Source organism: Manacus candei, unplaced genomic scaffold (assembly GCF_025592945.1).
Source record: "Manacus candei isolate 608988 ecotype Guabito, Panama unplaced genomic scaffold, ASM2559294v1 h1tg000056l, whole genome shotgun sequence".
NCBI lineage: Eukaryota > Metazoa > Chordata > Aves > Passeriformes > Pipridae > Manacus > Manacus candei.
The window spans coordinates 5,482,203-5,503,654 of NW_026138104.1; the positions used below are offsets into that span (position 1 = coordinate 5,482,203).

The 21,452-nt window shown below is 40.2% G+C and overlaps 1 protein-coding gene across 1 annotated transcript in view; it reads left to right on the forward strand.

Annotated features, from left to right (window-relative positions):
• The first annotated feature begins 741 nt into the window (after nt 1-741).
• PLXDC2 (plexin domain containing 2) overlaps nt 742-21,452 on the forward strand; it is a 254,160-nt gene continuing 233,449 nt past the window's right edge. The window contains exon 1 of the mRNA XM_051802444.1: nt 742-1,187. Within this exon, the coding sequence (XP_051658404.1) occupies nt 1,079-1,187 (109 nt within the window). The 5' untranslated portion in view covers nt 742-1,078. The remainder of the gene's footprint in view (nt 1,188-21,452) is intronic.

Here is a 21,452-nt window from a genome sequence, read left to right on the forward strand (position 1 = left end):
AGGCTCTCTCCGTCCCGAGGGGCTTCCCATGCCGCCCGCCCCTTTTCCCCCTCATAACCGCACAGCGCCGCCGGCCCCAGCCCCACGCCGTGCACCGGAGGCTCGGGGAGCTGCGCTGTGCCAGGTGCCGGGCAGGCAGAACCTCCCGGGACCTCCGTGCGGAGCGCGGCCGGCGCATCCCGCTGTGCTGCTGCCGGAGCGCTGCTCGGCCGCCAGCGGCGGGAGAGACGGCGGAGTCCCGGCGCCTGCGCCCCACCGCGCCGTGCGGAGGGGGCGGGAGGCAGAGCGAGGGGCGGCCGGGACCCGGCCCCGGGCGAGCCCCCTGCTCGCACTGGCGTGGCGGCGGCAGCGCGGGCGCGCACGGCGGCGGGGGGCGCGGAGCGGGCCGGGGGAGCGCCCGCCCCACGCGGCTGCCCTCGGCCCCGCATAGCACCGCCGGCCGCCAAAACCGCCCTGAAACAGAAGGAGAACTTGTTCGTCCGTCCTCCGCCTGCCTCCCTGCCGCCCGCGCATCCTCTCCCGCGGCGCATCCGCCCGCCCGCCCTCCGGGTGCTGCTCCGGGCTCAGGGCTGATCCGCTGGCTCCGGCTGGAACGCTTCGTCGCTCGTTTCCCTCTGAGGGTTTTTTTCGGTAGCGGTATACCGAGGAGAGGCTCCGTCCCTCAGGCACCCTGCCTCACCCTGCGGGGGAAGGGAGCTGGGTGGGGGCAAGCCAGGAAGGGAGGATCTCAGTGGCTCTCCTAAAATCTATCAGCAGGCTGCGAGGAGGGAAGAGTTTGGCACTTCGCAGCCGAGGCTGGGCTTGTTTTCCCTAGCAGTGATGCCGCTGGACTGAGAGCGGCGCGGCCGTGCAAGTTAGGGGGACGGAGCCCCCCCCTTCCACCGCCCCCCAGACCCGGTCCAGCGCCTTCAGCCCCGGCGGCTCGTCCCTGCCGCCCCACTGCATGAGCGCTGCTCCGAGGACAGGGCGGTTCGGCGCCTGCTAGGGCTGCTCTCCGCCGCCCCCCAGACTTCCCCACCACCGACGAGGAGCGGAGCGCACCCCGCACCCGGAGAGTTGACTCGGCAGGCTCCGTGCTATGGCGAGGCTGCGGAGGAGCAAACTAGCTGCTGGATTTCTATTACTTTTCCAGTGCCTGAGCGAGCGCTGCCAGCTCTCCGGCGGGGAGACGCCGAGGCAGAGCCGCGGTAAGCGAAGCCGGTACCTGCCGGGCGGGGCCGGCCCGGGGCAGCGGGGCCGGGCCGGGGTCGGGTCGGCTCGGGGGGCCGGGCCGCCTCTTCGGAGCATCCCGCGGTGTGGGCTAAGCTGGCAGCTCCACGGGCCGCGCACCCGGAGAGAGCAAATGCCGTTCGGAGGCTGGCTCCCCCTCTTCCTGAGGGAGGCCCGGGGTCCCGGCTTCTCACTTTTCCCTACCCCGGGCTTTTCCGGAAAGAGCTCTCCATGACTTCAGTTTTTATTTTAATGGGATTCGGGACTTTCCTCCTTTAATGGATCTGCCCTGCGATCACCGGGAGCCGGTGCTGTTCCCTTCCCCAGCCCCTCCGCGGTGTTCCCCGAGCCTCCTTCCCAGCCCTGTGCGAGACGCGAGGGGCTCCGCTTAAGCGCGGGGAAGGGAGGTACGGAGACACCGGCGTCCCCGGGAGCTCTGGGGTGCCCCGACAGCCTCCCCCGCCTCCCTCCCGCGGCGAGCCCCCCTGCTCTCCCGGCAGCGAGCCGTGGAGGGCAGGCAAAGTTTCCCTGCAGATTCTGCCTGGAAGACCTAGCGGGCACTCTCCTCCCCCGCGGAAGTCAGTAGCTTGCAGCTTCCCTGGAAACCGGGCGTTGAGAGAAGGAGCAGGATAATGGAAGAAGCCCCCCGCGGTTATGTGACCTGTTCTTTAGGAGTGAGAAACTCACTCTGTTGACTAAGTCTGCTTGTGAAGTATTGGGGTCCTCCTGTCAGTCCTTCTCTAAAACACCTGTTAATGTGTGACACACAGCACTTGTAGTGCTTTCTCTTGGGCCACTGTTCCCCTCAGCATGGAGGTCCCTTTTGATCACTAAAGCCTTCTGTATCCTGTATTCCTGTGCTGTAGTGGAGAAAGCTGCTAAAGGAAAGCTTGGCAGATAGCACTTGCAGATAGTGAGAAAAGTAGTGGGGTTTGTGCGTCAGGGGACCTTGCCTGCAGAAGCTTCTTGTTTACAGGTATTTCCAAAAGCTCTGCCTGTATATTTGAAACACCAGCCAGATTATTATCAGATGAAACACGCCCACTGGCTTCCCCGGTGCGATAGAACTGCCCCTTCTTCCTTTTCTTAAAGGTTTGATACAGACGTGAAAAGTTTAGTGGTCACAGCGTAACTGACCCGAACCAGAAAGACTGGGTAGTTTTTTTAAATAACCAGTGAGATTATATGCTAGACAGAGCAGGATTTTCCTAGCCAGGGGCCTACCACTGAGTTTTGGAATTGTTAAATGACAAGGTAGCTCAGCAGGTTGCTGGGGCTCACATGTCACTTGGGGCCAAAGGGAAAAACCAGGAGGAGACTTTTCATGTACTGCTGCAAACGCTGTGTTGCTGCACTTGGGGCTGTAGCCAACAAGTCTTGGTATTTGTTAACATTAGTTATAAGGGAAAAAAGTGTGGGGTGAGATTAGAAAAAGAGAATTACTATGTTGTGGACTGAACTCACAAAGTTTATTATCTTCCAGCCACTGTATCCAGACAATAAGACGTTAGTACTGACTAAGTCTAATAAAATTTATCAATGGACAAATAAACTCTGCACATCACTGATTTAGGCTATTAAGCTGTATTATGTCTGCACCAGGAGGTGCTAAATAGAAGGTATACCAATGGATTGCTTATCCATGAATCATTTAGTAGTGTCTTATATCTTCCTGAATGGGCTATAAAGTACGAAGGAGTTTATAATCAGGCAAATACTATTCTGATATTTAATACAGTCTGAAGAAAATATGCCAAGCAATTGAGCAATTGTTTTCTTCCACTAGGAAGATGGGAAACCTGATGTTAGTTTTGGCAGCCAGATGTTTATAACTTGGGCATCTTTTCTGTTCCTCTTGCTTAAAAAAATCTGTATTATGATAGCAATAATTAAATGTAATTTACAGAATTAGGGTTTTATTTCCTTTTTTGTTGTTGTTTGTTTGTTTGTAATACTGCTGCTCTTTGGATAAAAAATACAGTGAGAGATTGCGTCTAATCAGTGAGAAGAGGTTAATTATGTAAAACCAGAAATTCAACTTCAGGTCCCATGAGTCAAAATAAAAAGTAATGTTTCAAAGTTTTACTGTATTTAGCAGCTACTGTATCCCTTTAGATCAGCTCAGATAAAACCTTTAAAGAATTAAAGAATAAATGTTTGAAGTAGCTGCAAATTCTTAATGGGAAGCTGTTTTTGACATATTCTATGAATACTCAGTAACAAACACCTTATTGAAAATGAATGGAATAACAGTATCAAGAAATGGAAACTTTTGGTAAGCCCGGGCAGAGCTGGAGCCATGGAGGATTTCTGAGGATGCTACCAAAGGGATTTCAACATAGATGAAAAAATAATACAAAGGCCTTTTTTTGCCAGCTCCTCAGAATTACCTTGCTGGGTAAAAATCGGGTCGGACCAATTCAAGTGCAATAATTTTCTAGGCATGCTGGCTGTCTCGGGGGGGTTTTAAAACCCAAATTTTTGTGATCAGGGTGCGAGGCTGCATTGGACGGAGCGGTGCCGTCCCCGCCAGAGGGCGCAGCGCCCGCCGCGCGGGCTGCGGCTCCTCTCCAGGAGCCAGCCGTCTGTCCATCCATCCATCCACCCATCCATCCATCCATCCATCCTCCCCTGGGCCCGGGCAGAACTTCACTTTTGTTGATAAAAATACTATAAATCCAGGATGGAAGTTCTTAGAAACAAGGTTTGTGTGTGTGTGTTGTGTTTTACAGTAGTAAAACTGAATACAACATGAATTTAGTGAGGTGAAGCAGACCCTTGAAAGCTCACACAGTAATTAAGGCTTCCAGTTGTACAATTGAGGGCTCGCTGTTGAAGTGTTGCCACAAGAAGTCTTGAAAGTGTTACATTCTTTTGCAAATGTCATCAGTCAGAATTAGGAGGCTGTTATTGTAATTTTTATTCTGTCAAAGCATGTTCCAGAATCCTCATATAATTTATATTCATTGGACTACTGCTGTCTCCAGGCATCAGCATTCAGATGGGGGTAGAATTATTTTTATTGGATAAACTGCTATTAAGGTGTGTTTATCTAGCATTTATCTACTGCTGAAACAGTAACATTTTGTATATTGCCCGAGCTTTACTCTTTTAAAAAAAAAACAACAATAACTGAAACCAAACTTTCACCATTACACATTAGGACCTTCGGCTTTTATCGTAGCTTTTTATCTTAGAAGTATCAAAAGAAATACAGTATTAGACAACATGTATATCAGGTATGTTTTTTCTGTACATGATATGTAAACAGGGACAATTGGGTTAGAAAATCCTAGTGACATTTGAGAGCAAATCCTATTTGCATATCATATATATTTTACTAAGGATTCCCTCTAAAAAAGTAATCTTTTTTTAAACTTTTTTACTGGTTCTTCCTTTTTTGTTTTTGTGGTTTTTTGTCATTGTCTTTTCCTCTGAAGGAGTGATTTGAAATATTGTTGGTAAATAGTGGGTAAATTAAGACTATAATAAGGTCTTTAATTCAGTTTTACAGAAACTCATTTCCACAGATTTAGAGTAAGATCAATACTCATAGTTCATTCAAGGTTTAAAATTCCCTTGGGGAAAACAGTGTTTTTGTTTGGCTGTAAATATTCCTCTTCAGAGTTTACATCCTCATGCAAGCACTTAAAACCCAGGAAATACTTGACTCGGGTGCTAGGTTTTGTCTGACACTTAACTGGCAGTTGATGATAAATAATAGGGGAACTAGCTCTCTACACTGTAAACAAATGTAGTAAGTGAGGAAAAGGTCTTTATAATCTGGGAAGTTCTCTGTTTCTGATCAACAATTTATTAGTCATGCATACAGGCCATTTAGAGCAAAATTTTGTGACAACATCTACTGCCTTGCTGAATACCAGTTTCCTCTAAAAAAATGCAGTTCAAGAGGGCTGTTTCCTTTTGAGGAAGAGAATCCTCAGACCATGAAGGAGGCAGATGAAGAAATTCATAGTGTAAGGTGATGAGAGACCCCCTGAGGAAAATAGTCACAGACCTTAACATTTTTCATTAAGGACTTTTTCACAGATTTTTGGTGGAGCAGTGCTGCAGGTCCCTACACCTGCACAGAGTTCAGGAGATGGAGGTTTGGACCTGAATCTTGTTTCCTGCAGGACTACTGTGAAGCAATGCCTGAAAGGTTGCTTTGCTTTGAATTATGCCAAAGACAACTATCACACAAGAAACATGCTCTGTTGAATCCTACTGGATTTTTTTCCACAAAGGAGATAAAAATTTCTCATTAAAAGCATCATTTGACCCTGCTTTTTATAAAAGTCACTGTGGTTTCATTGGACTGTGTGAAGTACTGAGCAGTTCTGCTGCTTGTAACCTTGAAAGCACTGGAGAAAAAGAAAACTCTGTAGCAGCCCCGGTTTTAAAACTTATCAAGGCTGCAGTCTCTTAGACTGAGAACACAGCTGGGGTCACTGGTATTTTGAATTCCTGGTGTGGTTCATCCTTCTTAAGAAAAATGAATACTAAAGGAATTTAAGGCAGCAGTGGTTAAGGTAACCCTCTGCTGGGGGTGCTCTACAGAGGGAAAAAAAGGTAATTTGATGGGAGCATTTATGATGCTGCAAGCTTGCCAGTCGTGTGGAATTATATCCAACTGTTAGGTCTGATGAGAGTTGAACTGGGAGTATTAAGGCACTGCAATTGGCAAATGCCATACTTCCTAAATTGGAGAATTGCATAATCACAGCAGGGACTGGAAGAACCTATGAGTTTTCTTTCTATGGAGAAGTATGCAGAGAGGTCATGCTTAAGTGTATGTGGGGTTTGTTTTTGTTTGTGGCTTCTCACAAATGAGCATAAAACATTGCCCTGAAGTAATGTTTGTGAGTGCCGGGTGCTGTGTCTCATCATGGAACACTTCCTCCGCTTTCTCCTCTTTTCTTTTTTTTCATCCAACCAATAAACATAGCTTCAGTTAGCACTCCTTGCTGTCAACATTGAGCAATCAGTTGCACTAAGTGTCTTTAAATTCTGGGTTTGAAAGAGCTTGTGTAACATGTTCATCTCCTTCAACCAAAAGACAGAGTGTCGGAGTGTATTTCCGAGTTGGATTTGGCCCAACCTTCTGAAACAGGAAAATGGAGCAGGTTCTGAGGCCAAGTCCAGGCTCAGACATGGTACTTGAGTTGAACGCACAATTTCAAGTGCAGAAAACATCTTCTTGGGATGATGCATCAAGAGAAATGTAAGGATTAATATGAAGATAGATACAAGGCAAGACATCACAAGAATGATGCATTTGGTCTACTCAACAGTGGTAAGATCCCAACAGGAATATTCCCTTCAGTTTCGAGCACAGCATTTAAGAAATATGTGGACTAATTGAGCACTGTTGCGTGAAGGAAAGAACACTGCTATAGAGACTAAAAGTAAGAGATGACATAGTAACAATCTTAGTGTGTAAGAGACTTCCACAGAGGAGGGAATAATTTGTCCTCAGCAGCAACTAATGACTGAAATTGCAGCAAGGCAGACTTTAAGCGATAAGGCTAGGGGAGAAGATTATCTATGAGTAGTCTTCATCACTGAAATAGGTTAGATAAACATATGTCCAAAATGTCATTCTATCCAAAAAGGCAGCTGTTCCTGCCTTGGAGCAAGCAGCTGGACAATGTGACCTTTCAAGATCTCACCCATCTATCTGGAATTATTCTGTGTGGATAGTTTTAAGTACACAGGGGTTCACCTTGAACTCTGCAGCTGGATAAAATACAAGTATGAATTCCAGTGCTCTCTTAGCTTGAGGTCTCTGTCTCTCATTTCTCAATTATATGTGTGGCTTTAATGTGATTTTTTACACACTATTCTGTAGCTGCAGACAAGACATTTAAAATGCTGCTTTAGTTAGCATTCTTATGAAATAAGGCTTTTAAAATCAGATTTTGTTCTTACTTGTTTAGAACTTTTACCTTTTAATATGAACACTACCTAGCTTCCATTATAAGCAGATTTTTTTTTTTTTAAGATATTCTCATTGTGACTTTTTTGGTCTTTACCAAACATTACTTTTCCCATGTTATTCTATTGAGTGAGAAATCCTTGATTTGAATAGGGACAGTAGCATAAAGGGAATATATAAACCTTTCCATTTAACCTATCTCTGGCAATGTTTCAGATATATGTGTCACAGTTGATACTAGGATCTTGGGTCCTTTACTTTAGAGATGTAATTGAACTGTGTCAAAGGGCTGCTTATGTTACAGAGATGAAAAGCCATTTGTAGTATTTACTGCAGCTTTCCTTAACTGCTGTCATAGGGCAGATTCCCTCAGAAATTTCAGCTGTGTTTAGTAGCAGAATAGGATGCTGTGGTTATCCAGTAATAAGCACTTTGAGGTGTATTTAATTTTTACTTCTATTCAAGTATTACCTTTTTTTTTTTCCCCTCTTTGGTCATAATGTGCAAACTGCATCTGTGCTGAATAATTGCAGCTTTTCTTTTCATATGAGTTGCTACTAGGCTGACTGTAAAAGGCGAGTATCATCCATTGTAAATTCAGTGTTTTCTGAAGGATGAAATGTTAAAGAGTGTTCATCACTATGCAGATTCTTCTTCTGTGAGTCAGCAGCTGAACTAAAAATCCATTGGAAAATGCTATCTTGGCCTCCATAGAGAACTGGAAGCCAGCATAAGTCTTTATTATGATAGCTGCTCCATGATATTCTCCAGCTGCATGTTTTTACTTTCCTGTGTGGGTCTGTATGACTCTCCTTTTGAATTTGCAAGCCAAGCAGCATGTATTTGCAGTTCAACCTCAGTCGCCCAGGGATATAAACCCAAGGCTTCCTGTAAAGAGCTTCTTTGTGGCAGGACAGGTTTCAGAGTTCCTAGGCCCATCCTCTTCTGCCTCATTCTTCCTCTCCTCCTTACCCTTCCTACCTGCTTCAGAGATTGCTTCCTCCTCACTTGCGTTGTTTTGGTAGTGGACGTGACCATGCTCTAGGTCAGGTGGATCAGACCTGCTCTTGTTAGTCAAGTGAGATTTAAAAAAGAGGGAAAAAGAAACAGAAAAGACTACATTTTGTAAGATGCAGAGAAAGTAAAAATAAAATTATAAGGAGAATGAAAGTTTTAATGCTCAAAACCACTGAGCATTAAAAATCCACTTAGAACAACATAAAAACTCTGGATAAGTAGAATACCTGAATTCTGTTTAATACTACCAGGTGTTATATCGGTTTAGTCAAAAAATGTGCAAAGAAAGAACGAGTTGTAATTGGAAAATTATGTCAAACTTGACATGCTCTTGTCAAATATTTCAACTAGGACGTGCCAAAACAAGTAATTTTGAGTTTCTTGTTTTGATGATAAAATGTCTCATTTCAAATTTTTCAATTGGACTTTTAGATTAGAATTGCTATATTATGTATAAACAAACGTTGTTTTGAAGTTTATGTATGTGTACCTATACATATTTTTCATTTAATACCCTACAGCAAACATTGGCTATTCGTTTTTAGTCTGAATAAGATCAAAATTTCGACTAGGATGGAAAATTAACTTTTTAGTCATCTCTAATTGAGACTTATCACTGTTGAAAATTTGGCTATGCGAGCCCTGTAAGACCAGGCCATTTTATCTTGTAGAAACTTTACTTTAATTTGATGACAGGAAAGGAGAGAATAGCTGAAAAAAACCAGTCCTCTTGATCATACAACTAGGGGTTTGGGTTTTTTAACTATATAGCATATTTCTTCTGTCTTTTTGGTTAATAAGATATACATGAGGCAACAAAATTAAAAAGATCATATTTTCCATATTGCAGCTGCTGTAAAGATAACAGATTTATGTTTTATTTGCGGTGAAGGCATTTATGGACTAGAAGTTCAGTATCTGGTGTATTGCGGAAACCTGACCTCAGTATCAACACAATTTATTACTGGTTCCTATTTAAAGTTATATATACTGATCTAAGTTGTGGTCTCAAAACAAATAAAATGATTAGCATGAATTACCATTATAGATTATCATCAGTTCTGGTTTCCTTCTACTTTTTATGATGTCTGTTATTAATTTTCCTTTAAAAAAGTTTTTATTAATAATGTATGTGTAATGCAATGAGTTTATTATGCAAATTATGCAAGACAATAATTGACATGTATAATTGTAGACTGTGGAAATACACAGTTTTTCATGTTTACATTCAACCACCGAAAACCAAAGTGTTCTTTCCTCTATTAAACATCACACTAAGCAAAACCATAATTCTTTCCAGTTTGGCTCATGTTGATGCATTTATCCTCCCCAAAGCTCTGCAAGCTGTTGGAGGCATTTCTATGTTTCCAATGCATAGATGAAATAATAACAGTAGTAAGTTGACCTAACAATTTCTTACTTAGAACAGCACAGCTAAGAAGGGACTATCTAGGTCAGCAAGTATTTCCCTGAGATGAGAAGCAGTTGTGTCACGAATGTCTGTTCCACATGCCCCCATGCACCACAGGCCATCAGTAATGTGCTTCCCTTTCACAATCTTCAGTCATGTGGTAAAATAGCTGCAGCCCCAAGTATAATGTGCCACAGAAGGTAACGAGGGCATTGACAATAGTTTGAGTTTCCACAGTAGCAAAGAAGTTTTAATTTTAGTATGCTTTGTTTGAAAGCTTGTCGGTCTTTATCTGGTTTTCCTTAGCCTGTTTTTCTGTCTATTTTTTGACCTAATATACTTGGCTTTTTCACCCCCTGTTTTGATTCATGCACAATTACATGGACAATGATTGCAGAGTTGGTAACACTGGTTTTGTTTCAATTCAGAGCCATTTTTTGGAATAGCATAAATGACCTGCAAAATGACTCTTCCTGTAGTAAACCTATCCATTTGAATGGAGAAAAGGAACTACCATTATCTTTTGTCATCTGCTTGAGCTTACCAGGTATACATCCTGAAAAGCAGTCTAGTGTTTAAAAGGAGGTGGGTTTACACTCTGACTCAGCTGACATGCCTGAGGATTGGCAGTTCTACCATTCCATTTTGTACTGCAAGCTTGAATCGAGCTTGTGTTCCTAACTTTATTTAAGTACTCTGATGTTCAACCTCAGACTTTTGATTCCCATACTTTTCATCAGGCAATCTGTATGCTCTACTTCTCCGTTGCTGTTTGCAAACACTTATTTTACAGTTTAATTATTCCCAAAATCATCATAGATATATGCTTTATATTCATTAGTATTCTTGTTCTTGCAAAACCCTATAGAATAAGGTAATATCCTAATTTTACAAATAAGAAGGTGATTTTGAAAAAGTGACAACCTTGCCAAAATTAAAGATTCGTCATTTCTGTCTCAGAATCAGAGCTGAATTTTTCTGCAATTGCCCAGTGACCTGTGTTTCTTCTTGCTTCACCAAATTAAGGGGTGTAATTTCTCTCTGCATTCTTATCCTTGAATTCCCTAATCTCAGATTTTAAATCGCAGTCAGATCTCTGATCAAGTAACCTGTCTTTCTGGAAAAAAATCCAGAGTAGAGCTGACTGAGGGTTCTGATTAGTGTAGAGACAACAAGGCTTAGTTTGAGACTGCTGTAGGTTCTGCCATTACTGGTGTTCCTTTCCTTGCTCAGGCTTGCGTCGGGATGGGGGTTTGTCTCTCAGCTGTTTATGTAACAGATCCCAAACTGCCACACTTTATAGTCTAGTGAGATAAGTTTTTTTCCTAAACACAAGCATGTCTGAAGAATAGACAAATACTGGGTCAGATTTCTGCTAGTTGGCACTTTGACAACTTGGAAGGACTATATCCAAATCTTTTTGGTTTTGTCTTTGAGTTCTTGGAGAGAAGAGAATGATAGTGTTCCACAAACTGTAAAATTATTTTTCCTGTAATTAAACTTTAAGAATAACAATCTAGATTCAGAAATTACTAGTCAGAAGAATTCCAAAGCAATCAGTTTGCAGCACTGCTGACTAGAATGCTTTGATTGTTCAAAACATTTATCCTCCTCAGAAAATGATCATTGCAAGATGTAGAATATTATTATTTTGCTGCATAAATATGATGCCAGCTTTTACTGATACTGTATCTTCACGAGCTTTTAAGGAGAAAGATTATTGACAAATGGTCTGTAACACATGTATTTATACAGTCCATGTACAATACTCTACTCCTGATGCTATAAATCATGCTGAAGTTTCCTATAGAGTATTTGACTGAAAACAGAACTGATAGACCAGCAGACCAGTGCTTTTCAGCATCTGCTGTTTAATCAGGTTGGTTTTGTTTGTTCTGAAGAAATGCTGATAAGTTAAAAAAGCTAAATTTTAAAATGCTGTTATTCTTATCTTGCAAAGTATATGAGTTTCCCTCCCTCCCCCCATAATTTGAAAAGAAATTTAAATTATCCTTTAGATAATAGATCTAATAGAACCATCAGTGGGGGAAAAAAAAACCCAACACAAACCAAAAAACCCTAATAAAACACGAAAGCAAGAAGAACAACAAAACCATTGGGGTGGTGGGGATGTGGGGGTAAGGGGTGGAGAAACAACCCACCAAAAAAAATTAAAATCCAAACCCCAAACAGGCTTTATGCTTTGAATTACTTGGTGTTTCATCTCTAGGCTCCAGTTATGGAAAGCTTACCTGATTTAGAACTCTGCTCAAATGTTTGCTAAACTATATCAATCTATACAAGTGGTATGCTACAGATGAGTGGACTGAAAAAGATGTAGATGTTTAAGACTTTTCTCTGATCTTGCACCTTGGAATTTAGTTGACTCAAAAGCCCCAGAACATTTGCAACAGTGGCAATAAGTTTTGCAGCATTGTTGCAAATCCTGAGATGATTTGTGGGAAGAAGGATCTTTCAGCAGGCGGGGAAAACTGACTTCCACCTTCCTATATTGTTGTAGTGGATGAGAAGAGAGAGTAACAATCTCTCCTCTAATGCATGCATGTTTCATTCCTCTTGAAGAGCTGGGCATTGGGATTTTATTTTAATTTTTTTTTTTATATGATGTGCGAGACACGTTTAGATGTGTGAACTAAATATTCACTTAGATTTTATGATCTGTCTCCAAGGCACTGAAATGTGGCCTGAGCTTGAGAAGCAATAAGCACACATGGCTCACATCAAATTTAAGTGTAAACACTTATTACATGCTGATTCTTGAATGCAAATTTATGGTTTATTGTTCTACTCTTTACACAAAAAAATTGCTGTTAGCTTCAAGGGATGACCCAGTGATGTAATGAATCACATTTTTGTCTAGGCATGTATAGAAAATGAACTGAAGGTAAGGTCTTCAGGATAGGAATTTATGTCCAGCTTTAACTGCACGAAAGTTTGCTATAGTTAGTGTAGGATATAAAATAAAACTAGTTCTTTCAGCTTAAGCTTTGACCCTCCCATGCCTGTATTCGAATTTCATTATTTTATCCCTATTCTGCTCTTTTATGGCACAGCTTAGTGGGGGTGCATACCAAGCCAGCATTCCTACTGAAACTTAAAAACTTTGTGGGCAGGGAGATTGTCCAGTGTTTGGTTATCTTTTGCATGGCCACAATTATGTTTTATTGATCATCATAAGTCCACTGCAGTTTTAACTCTATCTCTCTAATAGAGAGTCTGATACTTATGCTGCTACAGTTACAGAGCTTCTCTGCAGCTGAAAAAGTGTTCTCCCTCTTTTTCCAATAATCTATTGTTTGGAGATCTAGGGAAATTTTTTTTAGACTTTTAAGTAGAATTCAAATCCATTTTGAGGTTCGCCATAAAGTAGGAGAAGGCAAAGAGAGAAAAGATGTAAATTCATTATAAAAAGAAAAATAGTTGCAAGTCTCAATTTGGCACAGCACTTAAAAAGGTGACTGAAGTGTGTGCTTGAAGAGAAGTGCATATGTAAAGTCTTCACCAAACTGACTTGTGCTAGAACATGCTGGTAGGTGTTGCTGAAATGTTTATAGGGCCTTTTATATCTAGAATTTAATTTAGGGGGAAGAAAAGAGGTTAAATTCTGCCCTCACGTACTTCAACACAGCGACAGTTTACTCCTATAAGAGCAGTTTGGGCCAATTTGAAATGAGTCTTTAGCCCACAAAGCCCTCTCTCTAATTTTGTACTGTGCTCAATAACCCTTAGTGTATGTAAAGTATTGCCGTGTGGGATCTTTGGTCACGGTAGAGCTTGATACCACTTTCCCACGGCAGTGAGCATGGCTTGTATGCTCCCAGGAAGAGAGTGAATGAATGGGAATGATTTTTACCTTGGTACTGAAAATGCACTGCATTTCCCTAAGTTGTTGGTTATATTATTTGAAGGCATTTGGGATTTGGAGGCTGAAAGGTTCTGGTTGCCTGTTTCATTACTGATGTTTTTATTTGTATTATCTATTTATAATACATGATAGTGTAATTTACTTATTTCTAAGGTTAAAGGAAGTACATTTGGTTTCAGAGTGCTTGAGACTCTTGAAATGTGAAAAAGAGGAGCAAGAAGAGCAGAGTCCATGGGTTGACTGTGAGAGCTATGAGAATATTTACTGGGCAGGAATGAAAGGCCTGATTCAGTTCACTCTATACATTTTAACACTCGTAGTGATTCTGTGGGGCTATTCAGTATGGAAGGCTAGAGGAAAGAGATCAAAACATCCATGTGGATTAAATAACTAGGTTACTTTGAGGACAGATATTCTTCTTCTGTAATTTAAATCTGTAGGGAGCCAGAGAGTGAAGATAGGAAAAGATATATTCAGAAACTCTATAGGGAAGCCATGTCCCTTTAGGGGAAAATGCTGCACTTACTATTCTAATTCAGTTTCTTTTTCAGTATTAAAAAAAGTAATTATTAAAAAAAAAAAAAAAGAGAGAAGTGCTTTCTCTGATTCTTTACTCCTGAAAATCATAGAAAGGAGGAGCTGTGTTGCAGAGTTCAAGAAATGTTATAAATCTCTAAATTATATAGGACAGGTAAACTGGGAAGGAGAGGTTCCCAACCTGTATCTCCCTACCAGGTGACTGCTCTTATCAGTGGATTCATTGTAAAAAATATCTTAGGAATGAAAAGACTTTTTGTCTGGATCTGTGCTGGGCTATGCTTCTAGGCATTCAGGAGCAATGCTTCCTTTTTTGTTACTGAACACCTGTTTTAGCCAGGCATTACAGGAAGGGGGGAGGACAGGCCAGGAAGGCAGAGTGGGTTACTTCTGGTTTTTAGTATTTCTTCAAAGGTCCAGTTGTTTCCACACTCCTATAAACATGCTTTTCTGAGGGGGAAAGAGGAAAAGAATTGGATAATGATGATAAAGATAAGTACAGGCTAAGTTCTTTTGGCCCTATGGTAATTTCCTGTTTATTTACAGCTGTGCTGTGGCAATAGCGCTTTAACTTGCAGCTCGACAGAGTATCCTCTGACCATCCTTGAGGCACTGTAAATCCCAGCAGAAAACACTGATATAACTCAAAGTAATGGCTTCATTAAACATAGGATGCTGAATGTCAAACATGTTCTGCTCTCATTGCACATCCCTCTGCAATTGTGGGCTGTATTTCCTTAACTTGTTAACTGGCATGGTAGATCACTTATCTTTGTTTGCCGAGGCAAATTGCTCCAGTCTTCATCTTTCACAAGAATCCTAAAATGTGTTTCTGATTCAGAGATGCCCATCTCCCTCAACTTGCTCTTTTTATCAGTAACAAGGCATCTCTGCTCTTACTCCCTTGAGGATTCTGATACCCACTTGCCAAAGTATTGGAAAGTCACTGAACTGTATCTATTCATGCTGTTTATTATTTATCCAGCCAAATGGCATTTGAAGAATAATAGCCATCATTCTACAAACTCGGTGAAAAATCCTATGTGCATTTCATGATTTAAAATCATGTCATGTGCCTTTTCTCCCTCCCATCTCTTGGTATTTGTGCTGTAATATTTTTTACTTAGCATTTGTGGATTTAGAATGAATAGCTTTGAATTTTGGAAAAACTATTTATAAGGTTTTCTAGAGGTTTCATCATCACCATTTATTAGAGTTGTTTTTAAATACTGATGAATTTAGCCACAAAACTGCCATATCTAATAACTATTATTATTTATTTTCATTTTACCAATGGAGCACTGGCGTTTTGAATGACTTGCCAAGATCACACATATCAATTTTAGTGCAGAAACAAGAAAAAACCTCACAGTTTTAATTTGTATTTTCATGTTTAACCTTCAGAGCAGACACTGTATGCTTCATAGTGATGGAACTACAGACTTAAAGTTGAATATACAAGAACTATTCACTAAAACACAAGCTGATAGCATCTTTGCAATTTCTATCAGAACTCCACCATCCTGCCAACAGCTCTTTAACTTCCATTTAAATATTTGGCAATCCAAGACTAGTTTTTTCCTCTCTCTGTTTTTGTAAGATGCCATTCAAGCTTACTGCTGAGTAGAGCTGCAGTCTCTTAAATCAGGGAATATGTTTTCCTTTCATGGGAATAATAACATATGCTTTACAGAAAAAAAAAAAAAAAACACCCAAAAACAAACACTAAAAAAAACACCAAAAAACCAACCACAGCAACAAAAACATTACCCCAAAAAAATCTCCCCCACACCCCCAAATCTCTCCCCCAAAACAAATACCTCCCCCCACACACCTCTGGGTGAAGTTATTAATTTAGTTATGGGTTGTATTTATTTGCCATTTTAGATTTTTGAACACTTTTCTGCAACTCTATTCTCCTCTTTTCCCACTTTTTACTTTTTAAGTTTTCCTTAAATGCTACGAGCAGGAATTAGAAGTGGAAGTTATGTGAGGCCAATAGAACAGGCAGAGATCCACACTTCCTGGAACAAAGGTTTGGCAGAGAAGTGGAGGCCTGGAAGAGTCTAGGCTTTCATTCAGGACCTCTTGCATCTATGTAAAGGAGATAATGAAGGCCATATAAATCTTCTTAGAAGAGGAGAAATCTGGAGAAATGCCATAAACCAGGGATAGTGGCATTACTGAGACCTTTTTCCAAATGCTCCCTTCAGATGCTTTTCAATAAGAGCATGAGTTCCTCTGCCTCAGTGTACAAGGACAGAAGAAAAAGTCTGTGACTTCCTAACATTTCTTCTGGCCTACACATAAAATGTACCCAGTCTTTCATTAAATTACACTACATAGTCACAGGCAGCAAAAAAAAAGATTTGATATTGTAACTGAGCTTGGCTTTGTGATATACCAGCAGCAGAGGTACTCCAAAATTTAAACTCTGAAGAACCCCATATTCTTTAAGATCTGGAGTCGAGCACAATAACTTTTTAGATTCTTTCCTTGATGGAAAGATTGTATAGTCTATAGTTTAAAAATAGAATCTTCAAATTATTCAACAGCACAGTTTACCTTGAAAAAGACATGCCATGTGGCTGAAGAGTTGTTCCCAAAGAAATGATGATGAAGAAAAGGCAGCCAATGTGACCTGTTAATTTTCTTGTGCAGTATATATAACTGAACATTTAATCTAATATCTAGACCTTTTGCAATATAAAATTAATGACCTGTATGATTTATTTTAAGATCTGCTATAAATTAGATGCATTAGTTAGATGTTTTTTCTAAAGAACAATTATCCGGTTTGGAAATTTAATCAAGTCATTGAGTTAAATTATTATCTCAATTCTGAAAGGTATACAATTGTCTGAATATTTAGAGTAGATCTGTAGGAAAAATATGTTAAAAGTTTTCTAATCCTTTGCTTAATAACTTCAATGAAACATGTGCTCCATTTAGCTTGGAATGTCTGGCTTTACTATGCCCACAACACATTTGGAATGCTCTCAGCAAAACTGAAAATATGGGACTCTAGTTAATAAGATGAAATTAACTTACAGTTACACCGTGCAGTCCTGCAACTGTTCCTGTACAGTTCCCTAAGTGCTTAATCTTACCACTGACGTCAGTGGGAACTAAGTGCCCAAAATCTCCTTAAGCTCTTCTAGATGTGCAGTATACAAGGTTATATTTTCCATTTGGTTTGGTTGAGTTTATTTTTTGTTCACTTTCAATAATGCCAGATAATGCAAAGGTTTTGCAGATTAATAGAGCCATTCACTTGGGAGCAAAATGAATTTCAGCCATTTAGACTTTGAAATCAAAATAGAAAAGATAATAGTCATGGGACAGAATAACTTCTGATCAGTAGTCCCTTGTACTCACGGGATATTTGAATATGTGTTTCTTGAAGAATGTTCTCATCTGTTCCTGAAGAGCTCAGCTCTGCAGCTCTCACTGGCCTGGGGGAAGCTGCTGGTCTGGGAAACACTGAGATGTATGTACAAGAAGATCTTTTGATCTGGGTTGTCTTTGTTTTCTGCCACTAAATATTTTTTAAAGACATGTAAAATGTCACAGCTGTTTAGGAAGGATGCAAAATAAACTAGAAATATTTAGAAGGAGCTGTGGGACACTGTGAATTTATACACTGAAAATACTTATGAACCCATTTTGACTGGTGCTCAGTTGCAAGCATTTTGACATTCGGTATGTAACCTCATATAAATGCACAGACAGAAGAGGTGTCTGTAGGTATTTGTATATATGAATGTGTGTAAGTATTGTCATATTTAAAGACAAGGCTGCATATCAGTTATACAGTAATTTTCTTTGTTTTCATTCTTTATTTGCCTGTTTCTACTTTGGTTTTCACAGTCCTTATAATAAGGATATTATTTTAAACATTTGTGTGTCTATTTCCCAGAGGTACCATTGCTTTTACTATTCTAAGAGCATGTTCCACTCCAAGTTTTGCTTTTGTTTATTGATAGAATGTAGTCTATTCAGAAAACACAACCCTCTTTATCCTAGCTTAATTACTGTTTTCAGTATTTTGTCATCTTTTTAATATTCAGTACTAATCAAAGTGATAAATCAATAGACTGCAGAAAGCATTTAATAATTGTCTTTACTTGAAATTTACTTTTGCTTTTCCACTTTTTGCTTCTACTGGTACCTCACTGGTTTCTGATAGTACCTCATAATGCATTCAAATAAAGTGCCTATATGGGGACATCAGAGTTCTTCTGATCACTTTTCTTTGCAGGTCCTTATACAAACAACTTCACATATTGATGATTTTTGTGCATAGCTATACCTATGGATGTTAGTCTAAATTTGCTTTCCTTACTCTGGCAAAAACCCCAGTGCCTCTAGTAACAATTTCCCTGTTAAGGTTTATACCTGTCCCTGCTGGAGCAGCCTGGGTCCAGCTGCTCACAGCTGCTGTCTAGAGCCTAAGAGGAAAAGGCACATGAAGCTCACAGTGAAGCTCACAGTGCTCTCCAGCCCAGGAGGAAGGCAGGTCCACAGTGTGGTCTGGTCACCTGGCGTGTGACACAGCTCCTGAGAGGCAGGTGACTTCTGCTTCCTGAGTCTTACAGCTGTGGCATAATAATGTGAGGCCTTCAAAGGCTGTTAGAGCTGGGGGGTAAACCTTGTGTTGAAACAAAAGCCAAATCAGTGATATCAATACTGTCTAGGTATTTACTGCTTCAAAACTCTCCATGGGCTGCGGGATCAAGTTTCAAGGGAGAAAATCCCTTACTTGCTTGTACATCTAATTGGTTTTTCTGTAGCAGGTGGATACATTTTGTGTTTGGCATGAGTTATATGCTTACCATATAAAAGAAAATAGAGGAATAAACTTAAATTGAAACAAGATGATTGGCATTTACTACTCTTTAAATACTGTTCTCTTATGTGGGGAAGCAGGAACTGAAGAGATTGGGAATGCCTAATGACTTTTCATAAATAGACCTCATTGGCAGATATGCCTATGTAATTTCCTGCCCTTGAGAGTTTTATGACCTCTTCAGCCCTCAGTTGCTGTCTTTTACTGCAGCCCTCCATCTGCTGAAGAGAATGAATCTTGCAAGAAATAGTTGTAAGTAGAGGATTGCTCGCCCTTAGCAAACTATTACCACCTTCCCCAGGATTCTTCATTAGGACACCTGAAGTGATGCATTTTTTAAGAGGGTTTAATTATGGGTCTAGTGAAATGTGAATAAAGAAGGAACTCAACAGGCCCACAGATGTTGATGCAAATTATACAAAGCGCTTTGTTGAAAGAGGAGCCTTTTAAGACATACATACCCAAAAAGATCTCTCGTAAGTTTATCCAACAGTTATAGCAAAGAAATTCCCTATCCTTTTCACTCCATAATGATAATACAAATCAAAAACGTTCTCAGCTGAATATCTGTATTTTAATAGGTGGATTGTTGTTTTGCAGATGGTTTTGGAAGAAACATGTTTTTTCTACGTATTTTTTTTAGAGATGACTGAATCATGAAAATGTATTTATTCCAGGAAAAAAAAATGAGCTTTCACCTTTTCACCCTTTGATTTTCAGTGTTTTCTTGGGAAAAAAGGATCTGTTTTTTTTTAATTTGGTGATACATGACATTTTGTCATATGTCTCATTTTTCAGAAGGAGAAAATAAATACAGGCAATTTGACTTTAGAACACATTTGGAAACAATAATTCTAAAATTTCAATTATATACTGATGTAATGATTTTGCCTTTTTTAAATTAATTTTTTTAAAAGATCTGGGTGACTTAAGAAAGGGAAGATTATTACTTTACTGTTTAGTGAAAACAGTTTGTGGTAGGTCTTATTTTACTTTTCTTCCCAAGGGCATTTGTTATTATATCCCATAGAGTTTTTCAGTTAGAATCATAGAATATTCTGAGTTGGAAGGGACCCACAAGGATCATCATGTCCAACTCTTGAGTGAGCGGCCATACAGGGATCAAACCACAACTTTGGTGTTATTAGCACCATGCTCCAACCAACTCAGTTAATGTCAGGGTCACTTGTTGCTTTTTTCCCATGTTTTACCAGATGCTGTACTGCTGGTAGTAGGGGATGGTCAGATAGAGAAAATGGTTACAAAGAGAGGAATTGTAATGGACATGGCAAGACTGTGAAAGAGAAAGTAGTAGCAGCTTCCCTCCAAACAAACAGAAATTCTCATAAACTGGCTTTGGGACTGGTCTTTTTTAGTATTTTTGTAATAAAATTGTCATAAAAAGTGGGAGTATGCCAGTAAATTCTGCTGTTGTACTGAAAACTCCTTTTAATTTGTGTCAGAGGAGGACTAAAAGTTCCTGTAAAAATAATTAGGAGATGGTGGAGTATGAAAAAGTCATGAAATAATACATAGTCAAAATTCACACATTTGGTGACTGATAAACAAAATTTCTCCCTCTAAACTGAAATAAAAACTTATCTGCCTCCTTACTGCAGAAAGACTGGACTTTAAAAATATGTGACAGATGTGGAAAAAGCGAATGTGCTACTAAAAGATATGAGAACCAGCTTTTTCAGCAGCAAGAAGGAAGTACACTGATATAACTGAGCATAGAATATTTCATAAAGTTCTGATCATTCATTTGCAATAAAAATTCACTCAAATTGCAACAGGTGCAGAGGAAGCCTATTTGGGATGAAAAGGACAAATCATCCTCTGTGAGATGGGATAAATTTCTTTAGTCTCCCAAAATAAAGTCTGGAAGAAGTTGTAATAGCTTTCTGTAAATATATTTGCGGAGAAAAAAACAAAGAGGAGATATTTGAGGTAAAGAACAAACAGTTATACATTTGCCATGAATAAATTTATGCTGCAAATACAAAGATCAGTAACCAGTAAAGCAGTGAGGTTCTGAATATGCTTCCCTTTCAAAGTCAAAAAGCTCTCTAATGAGTGCATATTTAAAATTTATGAAACATTATATAGTGGATACACCTGGCTATAGAGTACTGGAGTTCTAACTCAGGTTTTACTGCTGCATAACTTGAACTGCTCCCTTTGGGTCCTGTTGTGCAATACTGCAGAGGAAAGTGTTATGGCCATCTCAGGAGGTGATGAATGAGTCCTTCAACACTGCTCAGTCAGTCTTCCACAGATAAACACCTTCAGGAGCAGTGCAATGGAAGGGTGTTGCCCGAAGTCTGAGATTGGAGATGTAAGAGAAGTAGACATGTTCACAGGCAATCCACTTTTTTTTACATTCTGGCCTTGCAATTTCCTTTTTGCTATAATCTGAAAAGACACTTAAATCATGCGTGCTAGACTCCAAAACAAATGCCACAGCTTCTGCTGCCTGGAGAGCATCCCAGTGGGCTTTTGTCCAGGAGACTTGGCTTGCAGTTTCACCAGCAGTGCTGTCTGTGGGCATGGGTTATATCATAACTTTGCTGTTTCTGCTCCAGCTGTCCCAAAGACTGTGATT